Source organism: Globicephala melas, chromosome 1 (assembly GCF_963455315.2).
Source record: "Globicephala melas chromosome 1, mGloMel1.2, whole genome shotgun sequence".
NCBI classification, from domain to species: domain Eukaryota; kingdom Metazoa; phylum Chordata; class Mammalia; order Artiodactyla; family Delphinidae; genus Globicephala; species Globicephala melas.
Window position 1 is genome coordinate 146,228,796 of NC_083314.1, and position 18,035 is coordinate 146,246,830.

An 18,035-nucleotide genomic window follows, 5' to 3' on the forward strand; every position below is an offset into this window, starting at 1 on the left:
TAAATATCTTTGCATTTTAAAATATAGAACACCCGGAAAAAGAATATCTTCAAAAAGTATAGGTGCGGGCTTCCCAGGTGGCGCAGTGGTTGGGAGTCCGCCCACCGATGCAGGGGGCGCGCGTTCGTGCCCCGGTCTGGGAGGATCCCGCGTGACGCGGAGCGGCTGGGCCCGTGGGCCGTGGGCCGTGGGCCGTGACCTCTGGGCCTGCGTGTCCGGAGCCTGTGCTCCGCAATGGGAGAGGCCGCGACAGTGAGAGGCCCTCGTACCGCAAAAAAAAAAAAGTATAGGTGCTATGAAATATGCTTCATGAAAATCCAACAGAAACATCTTAATAAAACTGCACAGCCCTTGGGACATAGGATAATCATGTTAAATATTCAGAATTGCTAAATTTTCTAAACTAGAAATTAAGCCATAATCAGTCATCAAATATGATATTTCATTCACACACACACACACACACACACACACACACACATACACATATATGTTTCTTGTTGTAATGTTGATTGGTTGAAGGAAATCCTTATCTTTAGTTATCTGGAAAAACCAGTGACTGGATAGTGTGAATTGAATAGTTCACAGTGGCAGTCATTTCTCCTCATTTGTGTGAATCCACGTCTAGAATGCAACCCTGAGGTGTGAAGCTATAGGATGCCTGTCAATTTAATCACAGTGCACACATTCTTTACCAAAAAAATGAGTGATATTTTTTATGTTACTAATGTATCCTAAGGATTAGTATAAAAAATTCCTTTATACATGGCAAAGCTTACATTGAAAACAGTATCTTTTCTATGCCACAGGGAAAAGGATGTTTCAGATGCTCCAAGCTAAAGCTTGTGTCTGAGATACTTAATTTCTGCCCCTATTTAAGTCACAAGTTCTTTAGCAGATAATGTAATGGAGGAAGGGGTATAAATTCAAGTGCCTTTAAAACTCAAATAAAACAAAACCTCTGGTATTTTATGTTTTCTCTATAGCTAGAGCATTCACTTTCACAAACAATGTTAAAGAAGACCTGCTGCAGGAACAAAATGCATAGAGTAAATAGATAATGAAGATAATATTTCATTCCTGTTTTCATATTAATTAATCATATTAATTAATTTCATATTAATTAAGATAATATTTCATTCCTGTTTGCTGTAATATTTCCAGCAATATTACAGTCAGTAGTGGTTCTCAAAGCATGGTCCATGGGCCCTAGAGGTCCCCTAGATCCTTTCAGGGAATCTACAAGGTCTATTTTTGATAGACTCTTTTTTTTTACTGTATTGACATTTGTACTAAGTGGCACAAAATCAGTGCTGTGTAAAACTGCTGGCATCTTAGCACAAATCAAGGCCATGACACAGAACTGTACTGGTAGTCATATTTTTCACCTCCATGTATGTGCATTTTTTTAAATTATTATTTTATTAATTTTTAACCGTCTTTACAGTTTGTGTGACGCAATGGGCAGACATTTCTCCAGGATGAACAAAGTGAGTCTGTTACTTCAAGAAAAAGAACTGACAACATTTGTTGCCAATGATAAAATTTGAGTTTTTAAGCAAAAAGTTATATCCTCCATTTAAGATTGACAGCTTAAATACTTTTCTGGTGATGTCAATGGTGATGATAATAAATGTGATTTTTTTGATATCATAAAATTAGATGTGTCAACATTCAGAAGGAATGCATGACTCCGTGAACCAATATTTTCCAAATGACCAATGCATAATGTTATAAACTCATGCATGAGTAAAAGATCCATTCAAAGGGCAAAATAGGCCAGTGGATTTTAATATAACAAAGTACAATAAGTTCATTGATAACGGTTTCAAATTCCTCACATACCTAACCTTGAAAAAAATTCCACTTGTCAGTTTGGGTGTATTAAAGAAAAATATCTACAATTATCTATTAAAATACTCCTCCTTTTTCCAATTATATATCTGTGTGAGGCCATAATTGCTTCATAAATTTCAACCAAGACAACACATTATAGCTGGTTTAATGTAGATATAGATATGAGAATCCAGTTGCATTTTATTAAACCAGACATTAAAGAAATTTGCAAAAATGTTAAAAAAAAGTACATTCTTCTCACTGAACTTTTTCGTTTGGAACATATAGTTATTTTTCATAAATGTGATATTTATATTAACAAATTATGGGTGGTTTTTTTTTTGATGTTGGGGGTAGGAGTTTAGTAATTTATTTATTTATTTTTGCTGTGTTGGGTCTTCATTTCTGTGCGAGGGCTTTCTCTAGTTGTGGCAAGCGGGGGCCACTCTTCATCGCGGTGCGCAGTCCTCTCACTATCGCGGCCTCTCTTGTTGCAGAGCACAGGCTCCAGATGCACAGGCTCAGTAGTTGTGGCTCACGGGCCTAGCCACTCCGTGGCATATGGAATCCTCCCAGACCAGGGCTCAAACCCGTGTCCCCTGCATTAGCAGGCAGATTCTCAACCACTGCACCACCAGGGAAGCCCCAAATTATGGGTTTATTATTGTTACTTTTAAATGAATTGATAAATATGTTTTAGAAATTTCAGTTTTAATTTCTAACACAGTAAATGTTGGTAACCATAACCCACATAAAAATTCCTCAGGGATCTCAATAGTTTTTAAGAGTATAAAGAGGTTCTGTTGCAATAGGCTATAAAAAATAAATTTTCCCTGAACTGCATTAACTGGAACCTTTCTCCACCTTGGATCATTAAGGGCTTAGGTATAAAATACCTTCAAGTACAGTTTGGCAATGAGCCTGTATAGTTAGGGCTGAAGCATAGTTGATAAGCAGTGGCTTTAAGCCTGAAAATTAATGACCAGTGTGTAGTACCTGTAAAATTATACTATTTCCCCATTGATGATTCTAGTACCCTCCACAAAGTATTCATGCCCCATACTCGTTGTTAGTCACTACAGTTTACAAATAAGAAATGGAAACCCAAAGATTTGCCTGGTAACAAAATCTACGTTGAAGTTTCTCTTATTAAACTTTTTGCCATTTGTTATATCTGTTAATAATAACTGTCAGTGATTGTGTGTGTGCTATGTACCAGGCACTTTACATTATCTCTGATCCTTCTAAGAACCCTACAGAGGAAGTGTTATCTTCATTTTGCAGATAAGGAAATTGATCGTTAGAGAGCTAAAGTCACTCCCTCTTCTCTTATTCATTTGTTTACTAAGTGAATATTTATTAAGCCCTTGTCATGTGCTAGGCAATTTGTAGGTACCAGATCATGTAGTTATAAGTAGCAGAACTAGGGTTAGAACTCTGACTACAAAACCAGTTCTGCTTTCTTGGTAACATGATATCACACCAAGATAATACTTGTTCTCTAGCTCATTTATTGAGAGAGTAGTGCTGATGTGACCAAATTAGATTATTTCTTTGGCTAAGGACCGCAGCTGCTCCCTAACTGCATGTTGCCAGTGGTCATAAAGGAAACTGGGAAAGGACCATTGAAAGATTATGTTAGTCAAACCCTACTCTGGAAGAATACAAGCAAGGATGCTTACTATTTGTTGTCTCGTTGGTGGCCATTCCATTAATGGGACAAGAAGACACCTTCTCAGGCCCTGGAGAAGACAGGCTCTTTTGCCTGTAGGTTTGAAAGAAGAGAAAAATTGCTATATCTTTATGTATCTTCATGAGTTTCCTTCTCTCTTGTAGATGCATCCAAAGCAAATAACAGAACTTAATGCATGCAAGAAATGGCATATATTTGCTATATGTTTGTTACAAACTTGGACAGGGATAAAATAGCATTCAAGAAAATCAAACATTACAATACCTTCTCCATAAAGTTTATAGCATAGTCATTTGAAAGCAGCTGAAAGGGAAAAATATCAGTTGGGAAAAAAAATTTTTTTTTTTTTCAGAAATTGAATTACTGCTTGTTTCACCAAAGAATTTTTAGTGATAGGAGATAATTCTAAGTAAACAGTATGCTAAGATGGCAAAGGAGACAGGCTTCTGAGTCAGACTCATATGGTTTCAAATCCTGGCCCTATAACTTAACCAACTTGACGTTGGTTAGTCAGGTTACTTGAGCTCTCTAAGCCTCATTTTCCTTCTCGTTACACTCAAAATCATAATAACACCTTCATAGAATTGTTGTACAGATTAAATGAGATTTTATATCTATAAACCTAATCACTTAATGTAATTTGTTTGGCATATAAACAAATGGTAGTTGTTGCTAGTGTTATTAAGTAGATACGTTTTCCTAACTTGAAAGATACTTTGATCCTCATGACTTGGATATTCTTCTTGTAGTGCTGAAAGTCCTTCTTATTAAGTAAGAGACTGTTCCCTCAAATCTAAGTATTCTGAAATTTTAATTGCCAGTGTTTTCTTTCTGAAAATATGAAACTTTTCAGTGAAAACATGAAAGTTTTTATTAGCATGCCAGTCTGTAATTTTTTTAGACTGTAGTTATTCCTTACTGATTAATTCTAGAATGACTTTCCATTTTATAATGATTTTAATGTGAAGTTTGGCTATCTCCATGTGTTGCTAGGTAACACAACAGTGGATGAGTTAATGATGAGACTCATGGCTGCAATGGAGATCTTCACGGCCCAGCAACAGGAAGATATAAAGGATGAGGTAAGGTGAAAGGTTAAGTAGACCTTTAATAGGATTTTGTTGAGATGATGTGTCAAATGGTGATGCTTGCCTATGTCATGATGGATAAATAAGGCATTGATGAAGATGTGTTTCCACATGAACGAAGGGTTTTTATGCCACTGAATTTACCTTTCAGTCCATTCTTTTCATGACCCAAGACCCAACAATTTGTTTAACTTTATGGACATTTATACTTTGCTAGATTTGATGGCAGGAGGTCAATTTACAGGAAACGAATTCTGAAGCATGTTTACAGAAGAAACTACAGTTCAGGAAATCCAATCTATTATATGGGTTTTTCACTCACTTTTAAGGTCCTCTTTCTCTTTTTAAGTATTGAGATTGATTAGCAATAAACACATTTTACACTTGAACATATTTTTGAAGCACTGTGAGAATTAGTAAAAAGATCACCAGAATTCTGAATTTAGCAGTCTCCCGAACATATTTAGATGGTATAGATGAGATGAGCATGGAACCTCAAATAGAATAATAACAGCAATATTCATAATGACAATAGTAGTCAACACTTACTGAATATCTGTAATGTACTAGGCACTACGCAAAGCACTTTACATTTATCATCTCATGTGATCCTCAAAACAATCCCTTGAGGCTGCATATGAGTCAGAGTTCTGGCTAGAAACAGATGACACTTTCAAACTGGGTTGTTTGAAAAGAGTTTAATAAGGGAACTATTTATGAAGATATGGGCAGAGTTTATGGGAGTCAACAATGGATAGTACACTCTAGGGCTAAAGGAAGCCATTACTACCCTTAGGCCTAAAGGCCTAGGAGAAGGTGGTATATGAAGAGGATCACTTCTATTAGAGAGCTATAGCCAACCCTTGGTGAACTGGTAAGGAAGAAACTAAGGAATAGCTTCCCTTTCCTTTTATACTCTGATCTCCTGCTAGTACCTCCTATTGACCTAACCCAACTAGAAACTGAAAGGCAGGCAAGTGAACCTCCCTGGGCAAAAAGCTAGGTAGAGCATGGATACTGAGGGGCAAATGGAACATAATCCAACACAGATTGGTATTGTCATCTCTACTTTTCAGATGAGAAAACTGAGGATCAAAAAGTTTAAGTTAATTTACCCAAGGGTCACACAGCTAGTAGGATCTATAGTAATCTCAAGTAATTATTAGTGCTTTATCAGTCAAGAAATTTCTGGATTTGGAAAACAGTCTCAAGATAAAATATGAAACAAATCTTATCATTTATTAATTTGAGATGCTAAGTTTGTATATCCATCAAATTATTCTTTTTAATTTTCTCTTTGTTTTTAATTTTTAAAGAAAGATTTACATAGAACAAATAAAGGAGAGTTTGATTTCTGAGCAATGATGAAAAGTTTCCGCGTATAATGAGTGTTTTCAATACGATACTCTTTAGCTATTACAAATGGGAAAAACATAAACAATTTCCATTTAACCTTGTACTGTTGTATTTAACTTTATTTACTTGTCTCTGTCTTCTACTAGACTGTGAGTTAAAGAGCAAGGGTTGTATCGTATTCATGTTTGTAACTCTGTCTTCTAACAGTGTACCTAGGACAACGTAGGCACTCAAAAAATGTTTGTAAGTGATTGAATAAATGAATAGTTGAAAGAATTTACATGAAATAATATGACTTGAAAAAATAATACTTGATTACAATGATATAAAACCTGATGTATCCACATTAACAGATATGAAAATTCTGAGCACTTTACCTAGAGTTTTAATACTCAGTAGATTCCTTTTATTGCTGTAAAAATGTTGTTTGTAATTTTTCTTAGTAGTGTTTCATTTACTCTGAGGGAAAGGTAATCGGGTATATGGTAGAATGGTGTTTATCTGTTACTTTATAAATTGACACTGACATTTTGAAATAATGAAGTACTGTACTTAGTTAGGAATTTGTAATAATAGGTGTGTTGCCATTCAAGATTACATTTATCCTGGAATAGAGGCATTGATTGACAATAATTCACTAAACACATTCTTCAGCCATTTAAATCTTGAGTCTCATTAGTTCTCGATGTACAGATTATGCTGTATAATAATATGAATGCACAATATTTGCATGCATATTCCCAGTTCATTCTTTAATTTTAATTTGTGTTCCTCATAATTCATTGGTAAGGAAATTGACTTTAATTCGTTTAATACTGAGCACAAAACTTAATATGAGGGTTACAGGAAAAATCCAAGACTCCGTATAATTGAAATTTTTTATTGAAATTTAACTGCAAGAGATAAAAGATTTCTCTTTGTTTTTGTTTTTAGAGTGTCTTATGAAAGTTATCTTTCAGGTCATAAGTAGAGTTCCTAAGAAAAGCTTTTCTAAGTTTAAAAACTTCTTTTAGACTATGCACAGATCATGATTTGGTATCTGCTGAGTAAATGATAAGAAACACTGTCCCTTGTAATTGTGAATTTGGTTTTACTTTATAAAAAATTTCAAATAAGACTTAAGCATACAGTTAAAATTAAATTGTGAACACGTTTGAAGGATGGCTTCCTAGGCCTGAATTTATTTAAACTTATCTTTGGTTCAGTTACGTCCGTCATTTCAATGATACCATTGTATTAGTGCAACCAGAGATGCCTATATTACATAAAGCTTTTATTAAATAAAACCAAGCCCAAAGCATATTCATACTCTGAGTCATTCTTCAATGGCTCAGAATGGGCTAACCTTTATATCGCTAATTGTTCTGTCTCTAACTAGGAAGTATAAATTATGTATGAGCCTCTGTTTTGACAGAACTATCTCCATATAGATTTATTCATAGACATTTTTATTAATGGTATTAGTTTGGTTTTATAAGTGTTTACTGAGCATCTATGAAGAATATAGCACTGGGCTAGGTCCTGGGGACAGAGAGGTGCTTTGCTCTAGTGAGGGGCTATTTGCAAAGAAGGGATGAGGAGAAAAGCAAATATCACTATATGACAGTGGCCACATTTTAGCATCTGTTTTTGATTACAGCTTGGTTCCAAACAATAGATGCTTTCTAACATGTAAATGGAGTCAGTTTTTTCATATGCACTAGTTTTTTTAGCCGTGAATAATCTCAAAACCTCTGATTATCAAGAGTTTATTATACTTAGCTCTTGATTTATTTGTGGTTTCATTCATTTGTTCGTTCATCCATTCAACACTAATTTACTTAGAATCCCCTATCGTAGGTGCAAGAATTACCCCTTTCCAGCCTAACCACTCTGATCAATTTGTATCTAAACAATATCTCTGTAATTGTCAAAACCCAAATGTTGGAGATCAGGGCAGATTTCAAGGTCAGGAACAGCATTCTCATTTCTTTGGTAATGGTAAGAATATACTAGTGGAACATGGGCAACATATGCCAGAGGGGCCTTTTTAGGCTTACCCTTTAAGGATTCTGATTTGAGACTTAAAAACAGTACTGCCACAGCACAGAGAGGGTAGGTTTATTGGCTCAAGGCAGCTTTTTGTGTTGCCAAAGGAAATTGTTGGCTTTTTGTTCGCCCCATGGAATGTGTAACTTTTTTGTCCTAAGTTTTGTCTTTATCTTACTGTTTGAAGCACTGAACTCCTTTTCCTTTCATCTGTTTAAAATCTCACCATTGTCATACCCATTCTCTTTCCAGAACTGACAATGATAAACAGGATACAGATTCTGGCTTCTGTTGATGTTTTCTTTAAAACAGGAGTAAGTCATCACAAGATAGAGAATAAAAACAGTTTCTTTGTGCAAAAACTAAAGCAAAACATATACAACGGACCAACCTTTAAAAGGATCTTTCACTATTAGACTTCTTTAAAAATATATCTGGACTACTTCCTGAAGCTAGCAAGAATAGTATCAATAGTTTTGTTAGGAGAGTTTTCCCTGATATAGGTATGTATAAATCTATATGTGAGATTAAAAACAAAAACAAAAGTCAGTATTTTTAAACATCAGAATTTCACTGAAAGTGTAAAAGTCAGAGAAGATCTAATACCCAGAAGTAACTTTAAGGAAGAAGAGCTAATTGAGTTAACTGTTAATGATTCGAGCACTAAATGGATAGCTGAGAATACCATAGATGGCTTTCTGTAGTTGGTTGCTTTCTGCTCACAAAAGGGTGGTTGTTTTTTTTTTTTTTTTTTTTTTTTGAGATATCATTGACATATAACATTGTATTAGTCCCAGGTGTACAATGTTAATGATCTGATATTTGTATATATTACAAAATGATCACCACAATAAGTCTGGTTAACATCCATCACCACACATAGTTATAATTTTTTCTTGTGAAGAGAATTTTTAAGATCTACTCTTAGCAACTTTCAAATATACAAAACAGTATTATTAACTGCAGTCACCATGCTGTCCATTACACCCCCATGACTTAATTATTTTATAACAGGAAGTCTGTACCTTTCAACTAACTTCATCCATTTTACCCACCTCTCAATCAGCCACTCCAGCCCGCTCACGCTGATCTCTGCCAACCATCAATCTTTTCTCTGTATCTATGAGCTTGATTTTCTTTTTTTTTTTTTAGATTCCACATATAAGTAAGATTATGTGGTATTTTTCTCTGACTTATTTCACTTAGCATAATGTTCTCAACGGTCCATCATGTTGTCAGAAATGGCAAGACTTTCTTCTTTTCTATGAATGAATAAGATTCCATTACACACACACACACACACACACACACACACACACACACACACACACACCACATTTTCTTTATCCGTTTATTCACTGATGGACATTTAGGTTGCTTATATGTCTGAGATGTTATAAATCATACTGCAGTGAACATGGAGGTGCATATATCTTTTCAAGTTAGTGTTTTTGTTTCCTTCAGATAAGTACCCAGAATTGGAATCTCTGGATCATATGGTAGTTCCATTTTTAATTTTTCTGAGGAAGCTCTATACTGTTTTCCATAGTGGCTGCACCAATTTACATTTCTACCAACAGTGCAGAAAGGTTCCCTTTTCTCCACATCCTCGTCAACACTTGTTATTTTTTGTTTTCTTGATAATAGCCATTCTAACAGGTGTGAGGTGATATTTCATGGTTTTAATTTGCATTTTCCTGATAATTAGTAATGTTGAGTACCTTTCCATGTACCTGTTGGCCACCTGTGTATGTTCTTTGGGAAAATGTCTATTCAGAATCCCTGCCCATTTTTTAATCAGATTGTTTGTTTCTTTTGCTATTGAGTTGTATGAGTTATTTATATATTGAATATTAATCCCTTATCAGATACATGATTTGCAAATATTTTCTCCCATTCGGTAGCTTGCCTTTTCATTTTGTTGATGGTTCCCTTTGCTGTGCAACAGCCTTTTAATTTGATGTACTCTTCTGTGTGTATATTTTTGCTTTTGCTGCCTTTGCTTTTGGTGTCAGATCCAAAAAAATCATTGCCAAGACTGATGATAAGGAGCTTACTACCTATGTTTTCTACTAGGAGTTTTATGCTTTCAGATCTTAATTCAAGTCTTGAATCCAATTTTAGCTAATTTTTGTGTATGGTGTAAGATAGTGGCCAAGTTTCTTTCTTTTGCATGTAGCTGTACAGTTTTCCCAACACCATTTTTGGAAGAGACTGTTCTTTCCCCCTTGTATATTCTTGGCTCCTTTGTCGTAAAATAATTGACAATTTATACATGGGTTTATTTCTGGCCTTTCTGTTCTGTTCCATTGATCTATGTGTCTGTTTTTATGCCAATAACATACTGTTTTGACTACTATAGCCTTGTAATATAGTTTGAAATCAAGGAAGCCTGATGCCTCCATCTTTGTTGTTGGCTTTTTTTTCTTCTTCTTCTTCTTAAGATTACTTGGGTATTCAGAATCTTTTGTGGTTTTATACAAATTTTAGGATTCTTTCTTCTATTTTTGTGAAAAATGTCCTCAGAATTTTGATAGACATTGCATTGGATCTGTAGATTACTTTGGGTAGTATGAACATTTTTATTCCTAGGTATTTTATTCTTTTTGATGCAGTCGTACATTGGATTGTTTTCTCTTTCTGATAGTTTGTTGTTAGCATGTAGAAACATAACAGATTTTTGTATGTTGATTTTGTATCCTGCAACTTTACTGAATTTATTAGTTCTAAAACGGTTTTTTGGTGGCACCTTTAGGGTTTTCTATATATAATATCATGACATCTGCAAATAGTGACAGTTTTACTTCTTCCTTTCTAATTTTGATGGCTTTTATTTTTTTTTTCTTGCCTGATTGCTCTAGCTAGGACTTCTGATACTACATTGAATAAAAATGAAAAGAAAAGAACATCCTTGTCTTGTTCCTTATCTTAGAAGAAAAGCTTTTAGCTTTTCACAGTTGAGTATGATGTTAGCTATGGGCTTGTCATAAATGGCCTTTAATTTGTTGAGGTACATTCCCTCAATACCCACTTTGTTGAGAGTTTTTATCACAAATGGATGTTGAGTTTTGTCAAGTGCTTCTTCTGCATCTATTGAGATGATCATATGTTTTTTATCCTTTGTTTTGTTAATGTGGTATATATCACATTGAGTTATTTGCGTATATTAATCCACTCTTGCATCCCTGGAATAAATCCCACTTGATCATGATGCAATATCCTTTTAATGTGTCATTGAATTCAGTTTGGAAATATTTTGTTGAGGATTTTTGCATCTATGTTCATCAGGAATATTGGCCTGTAATTTTCCAATCCTGTGGTGCCCTTGTCCAGTTTTGGTATCAGAGTGATGCTGGCCTTATAAAATGCATTTGGCAGTGTTTCCTACTCTTCTATATTTTGGAGGAGTTTGAGAAGGATTGGAATTAATAATTCTTTAAATGTTGGTAGAATTCACCTGTGAAGCCATCTGGTCCTGGGCTTTTGTTTGTTGAGAGATTTTTTGATTACTGATTTAATCTCCTTAAATCGATCTTTTCAGATTTCCTGTTTCTTCATGATTCAGTCTGTACATTATGTATGTGTCTATACATTTATCCATTTCTTCTAGGTGATCTAATATGTTGGTGTATAATTGTTCATAGTAGTCTCTTATGATCCTTTGTATTTCAGTGGTATCAGTTGTAATGTATACTCTTTCTGATTTTGACTCCTGTCTTTTTTTCTTGGTGAGTCTAGCTGAAGGTTTGTCAATTTTGTTTATCTTTCCAAAAAACCAGTTCTTATTTCATTGATCTTTTCTGTGGTCTTTTTATTCTCTTTCATTTCTTTCCACTCTGATTTTTGTTATTTTTCTTCCCTCTACTAACTTTGTTAGTAGAACAACTTTGTTCTTCTTTTTCTAGTTTCCTGAGATATAGTTAGGTTGTTCTCCAACAACCTTTCTTGTTTCTTGATGTAGGCATTTGTCGATATGAAATTCCCTCTTATAACTGCTTTTGCTGCATCCCGTAAGTTTTGTTATGTTGTATTTCTTTTCATTTGTCTCAAGGTATTTTTTTGATTCCTCTTTCGATTTCTTCTTTGACCCATTTGTTGTTCATTAGCATGTTGTTTAATCTTTACATATTTGTGAATTTTCCAGTTTTCTCCTTGTAACTGATTTCTAGTTTCATTACTTTGGTTGGAAAAGATGCTTGATACAATTTAACTCTTCTTAAATTTGTTAAGACTTGTTTTGTGACCTAATATATAATCCATCCTGGAGAACATTTCATGTACACTTAGGAAGAATGTGTATTCTGTTGCTTGTGGATGGAGTGTTCTATATATGTCTGTTAACTCCATCTTGTCTAACATGTTGTTTAACTCCAGTGTTTCCTTATTGGTTTCTTGTCTGGATGATCCATCCATTATGAAAGGGGTGTATTAAAGTCCTCACTATTATTGTGTTGCTATCTATTTCTTCCTTTAGGTCTGTTAATATTCATTTTATATATTTAGATGCTCCTATGTTGGGTGCATAAATTTTTTTTAATTTCAAAAAAATATTTATTCATTCATTCATTTTGGCTGCTCTGGGTCTTACTTGCAGCATGTGGGCTCTTCATTGTGGCACGTTTAGTTGTGGCATGCAGACTCTTAGTTGTGGCATGCATGTGGGATCTAGCTCCCCAACCAGGGATCAAACCTGGGCCCCCTGCATTGAGAGCGTGGAGTCTTACCCACTGGACCATCAGGGAAGTCCCTAAATGTTTTAAAAGGGTTCTTCATCCAATGATTTTTCTCCATAGTTAGGCCCAGATCACAGAAGATGATGTTTTCACTCATCTTGCTTGTATATATTCATTTCATAAATATTTATTGGTCTTTTTCTATGCACCAGATGTAGGGCACCAGTAACACAGTTGTGAGCAAGACAAACAGGGTCCTTGGACTTACAACCCAGCAGTTCCAAGTTGATGAAGCCCCAGGAGCACCCAGCTAGGGTGAGCTAGACATGCTATATAAGCAATTTGACATGGAACACAGAAGGGCTCTTGCATTCTGCCAGTGCAAGCTATGAGGCAGGTAGTACAGGTAAGGAATAAGATAATAATTGTAGTCATTCTTCAAGTTCCTCCTATATATCAGGTATAGTTCTAATCTCTAAGGCAGTGTTTTTCAGTGTGTTTCCTAGACTTTTGGTGTACTCAGCTATCTATCAAGGATTCCAAGCAGTTAGGTGTGAACAAGCAACATAATCAGTTTTGTTCACTTTTATTTCACATTTTGAAATGTAAAATAAATTATGGTATCCCTCCAAATCCTATTTCATTCACTGTATCTTTTACAATTTATTAGACTCCTCATGTACAACAAGAATTGCATTGGTTGCTTCGTCTTGACAAATACTCATTTAACTGGGGCAGTTGATTTGGCTTCTGAACTTTCATGTCATTCATGTGTTATTCTTAAGTTTACATTCATTTTTCCTTCGTAAATTAGTTATATTATATTCTTAGTTCACCAGAATTGATCGTGGCTTACATGTGGTTCATTGAAGCATAAAAACAGTGATGAAAATACTATAATAAATACTGTAAATCAGTACAGATAGTTGGAACTACTTCAACATCAGTGTAAACATAATTCAGAGAACTATAGTGCTAGTATAGGAAATGCCAAGGCAGCTGACTCTGATTTTAATGATTTCACACTAGCTTCTATAAAAGAAAATTTTGACTGAGAAGTAAATATATGAAAATTGATTATATAGGAAAAGCAATCTATTTACCCTTAGTGCCACTGTTTCTGTTATAAAATTTATCATAAAACCATGAGGTCTTCAAAATTTTTGTTTCATTTGTAAATAAAGCCCAATGACCTACCTCTCTGTTAAATCAATAGATTTTTTCAGAGCAAGAGAAAAAAGAATACTTACCACTAAAACAATTTTTTAAATTTTATTGCTTAAGTCAGAGAAGTAACCAAACCAGGAGAAATTGCTTACAAATTGGACTCTGAGGTAAAAATGGATTCAAATATTACTCCTGACAAGAAACTTGTAAATCCAGCTACTACAAAGTTAACAGTAGAAAAAAAAAAAATGCTCAAACAAGACAGGAGAATAAGTTCCTAGGGAAGTACTTCATCAAATGGCACTGTTGGATGGCATGCAATGGCAATAGGATGGTCTGTGGAAGAGCAGTGACCACACTGTGCTCACTATCTTGCTTTTCGGTTAGATAAAACCACTACTGTGTGCGAAGTGAGAATCGGTTCTTGGCATATTGTTATACGTATATATATATATGAGGTAGAATCATCTCTTCATTCTGTTCATCAATGAGAAATGTATATTACCAGAGAAGTTTTAACAATGATTATTTTGCAAGTTCTGAGTTAGATTTTAAAAGATAAGGTAGAATCAGTACTGATGACAAAATTACTTCAAAGAACACCATCCAGAAAATGCAAAAACAACCCACAGATTGGAAGAAAATCTTTGCAAATCATATATTTGATAAGGGACTTGTATCTAGAATATATAAAGACCACTTACAACTCAATAATAAAAAGGTAAATTACTCCCATTAAAAATTGTGCGAAGGATCTGAATAGACATTTCTCCAAGGAAAATAAGCAAATGACCAATAAGCACATGAAAAGATGTTCCATATCATTGATAATCAGGCAAATGCAAATCAAAACCACAGTGAGATACCACTTCACACCAACTACAGTGGCTAGAATCAAAAAGTTAGATAACAAGTGTTGGTGAGGATATGGAGAAAGTTGAACCCTTGTAGACTGCTGGTGGGACTATAAGATGGTGAACCTGCTTTGGAAAATAGTCTGGCACTTCCTCAATTGATTAAACATAGTTACCATATGATCCAGCAGTTTCACTTCTAGTTATATACTGTAGACTGCTGGTGGGACTATAAGATGGTGAAACTGCTTTGGAAAATAGTCTGGCACTTCCTCAATTGATTAAACATAGTTACCATATGATCCAGCAGTTTCACTTCTAGTTATATACCTAAGAGGAGTGAAAAGATATGTCCATACAAAAATTTGTACATGAATGTTTATAGCAACATTACTGTAGCCAAAAGATAGAAACAACCCAAATATTCATCAAGGTATGAATGAGTTAGCAAAATGTGGTATATACATACAATGGAATATTATTCAGCCATAAAAAGGAATGAAATTCTGATACATGCTACAATATCAGATAAATTTTGAAAACATTATGCTAAGTGAATGAGCTCATCACAGAAGACCACATATTATATGGTTCTGGACTCATATAATAAGTCCAGAGTAGGAAACTCTATAGAAACAGAAAGTAGAATTGTGCTTGCTTACAGTTGGGTGTGGGGAGTAAGTGGTTTTGGAATATAGGAGGGTGATAGCCAGAGGTTCGTGTGGTTCCTTTTAGAGGTGATGAATATGTTCTAAATTTGACTATGGTGATGGTTGCATATATCTATGACATGTACACTTTAAACCATTGATTGACTTGTACACCTTAACCATGTGAATTGTGTGTTATGAATGCATTATATCTCAATCAAGCTGGTTTAAAAAAGAAAACAAACTATATGTTCAGCAAGAAAGATTATGACTATTCAGATGAAAAGGATTGCACCTGAATGTCAATCTAAACACTGCTTTACTGAAATGAATAGCTAGTAATTAATAATACTCCCCTCAAATCTTGATATGGTATTGAAGAAAATAATGAAAATTGCTAATATCTTCGGCAGCTTCAAGTAGACATCTTTCTGGTAAACCGTTTAAATAATGCAAAAGGAGTCTAAGGCGTTCCTTCTCAAACAAGTATACTGGTTATCTAAGTCAGATCTCAGAGTGTCACCTGGGAACTTGTTAGAAATGCAATTTTTCAGGCCCCAGCCCCAGACCTGCTGAATCAGAATTATGAGGGTGGGAACCAGTAATCTGTTTTAACAAGCCCCCCAGTTGATTCTGCTGCACAATAAAGTTTGCAGTCCTCTTCCCTAAGGGAAATGTATGAGCATAAGTTTTTGTAATGAGGCATGTGATAAAAACTTTTTATGACTCTAATAATAAAGGTAAAAATGCAAGGGCCTTGTTCAAATTTTATATCTCAGTAATATATTCTTGAGCATCCTGACCCTGTTTTTCGGGGCTAAAAATACCATAGTTTTTAATTTTGAGAATAAAATTTCAAGATTTCTTAGGAAAAAATGAACTGTGGTGCACATGGCTTTAATTATCAAGAGTTTGATTCTTTCCAAAAACTTGATAATCTTCTTCATTCCTCAGTAAAAGAAATAGATTATATATAATAGAGGATGTTTCCAATCCCTTAAGGCTTCAAGAAGAAATACTTTTTAGAGCAAGAGCACCCCGAAAATGAATTAGGAATCTACTTACCACTATCTCCCAAGGTTAAACGGTCAAGTCTTTGTCTCTTGAGTGTGATAAACTCATTGACTTAAGTCTGATATAGCTTAAAGTAGCCCTGTATGAGGACTTTCCTGGTGGTCCAGTGGTTAAGACTCCGCACTTCCACTGCAGGGGAGCGTGGGTTCGATCTCTGGTTGAGGAACTAAGACCCCACATGTCTCTCTGTGTGGCCAAAAAAAAAAAAGTAGCCCTGTATGAGAAGTGTCTTTATAATTTGAGTCCTTATTTGATCCAAATATTCAGATACAACTGAAAAAGCCAACAAGCATTAGATTATATTCTTAATAATCTCTAATTGGAATTTTCTAAGTTATTAGAAATAAAGAAAAAAATGGGATATGAAAGCTACCCTACAGCTGAAACTAGGAGTCATCAAACTGGATATAAATAACTTTGGTGAAATATTGTAAACAATATCAATTACCTTTTAGTTAAAAGGTAAAGATAATAAACTATTACTAGTATTAATTAAATATTATGGCTGGGCTTCCCTGGTGGTGCAGTGGTTGGGAGTCTGCCTGCTGATGCGGGTGATGTGGGTTCGTGCCCCGGTCCGGGAGGATCCCGCATGCCGCGGAGCGGCTGGGCCCGTGGGCCATGGGCGCTGGGCCTGCACATCCGGAGCCTGTGCTCCACAGCAGGAGGGCCCACAGCGGTGAGGGGTCCGCGTACCGCAAAAAATATATATATATATTATGGCTTATTTTTGTTATCTAAAAATTAAGATCTTAGAAATTTTCCTAAAATTGATGGTTTACACATGGGCCAGTATCATTAAGTTCACTATTTTAAAGGAATTAAAGTCTGTTTCTTTGCCAATGAATTATGAGGTACACAAATTAACATGAAGACTGAACTGGGAATATGCTCACAAATATTGTGTGTTCATACTATTATACAGCATAATCTGTAAATCTGGTATTAATGAGACTCATTTGATGAGGAAAAAGTATTTGACAAAATCAAACACCATTTCATGATAAAAACAAACAAAACAATAGTTACAGAAGGGAACTTCCTCAACATGATAAAGGCCATATTTGAGAAACCACAGCTGACATTCATACCCAATTGTTAAACACTGGAAAGCTTTTCCCCTAAGATCAGGAACAAAACAACTATGTTTACTTTCACTGCTGCTATTCAGTAGTGGAAGTTCTATATAGAGCAGTTAGGCAAGAAAAATAAATAGGAGGCATTCAAATTGGAAAGAAGTAAAATTATCTCTGTTCACAGATGACATGATCTAATATATAGAAAACCCTAAAGATTACACACACACACACTGTTAGAGCTAATAAACAAATCTGACAAAGTTGCAGGGTATAAAATTAAAAATCAGTTGTATTTATACTAACAATGAAGAATCTGAAAAGGAAATTTAGAAAAGAATTCCATTTACAATAACATTAAGAATAATGAAATACTTAGAAATAAACTTAACCAAGGAGGCCCATGCCCTGTATTCTGAAAACTAAAAATATTGCTGGAAGAAATTAAGAAGGCCTAGATAAATGGAAATACCTCCCCTGATCATGGAATTGGAAGACTTAATGTTGTTTAGATAACAACACTTTCCAAAGTGATCTACA

General features: G+C 34.8%; 1 protein-coding gene across 4 annotated transcripts in view; it reads left to right on the forward strand.

Annotated features, from left to right (window-relative positions):
• Positions 1-18,035, forward strand: part of FAF1 (Fas associated factor 1) — a 499,298-nt gene that overhangs the window by 408,010 nt on the left and 73,253 nt on the right. For all 4 annotated transcript variants that reach the window (XM_060305721.2, XM_060305705.2, XM_060305724.2 and 1 more), the window contains one exon: positions 4,523-4,611. In XM_060305721.2, the coding sequence (XP_060161704.1) occupies positions 4,523-4,611 (89 nt within the window). The remainder of the gene's footprint in view (positions 1-4,522; positions 4,612-18,035) is intronic.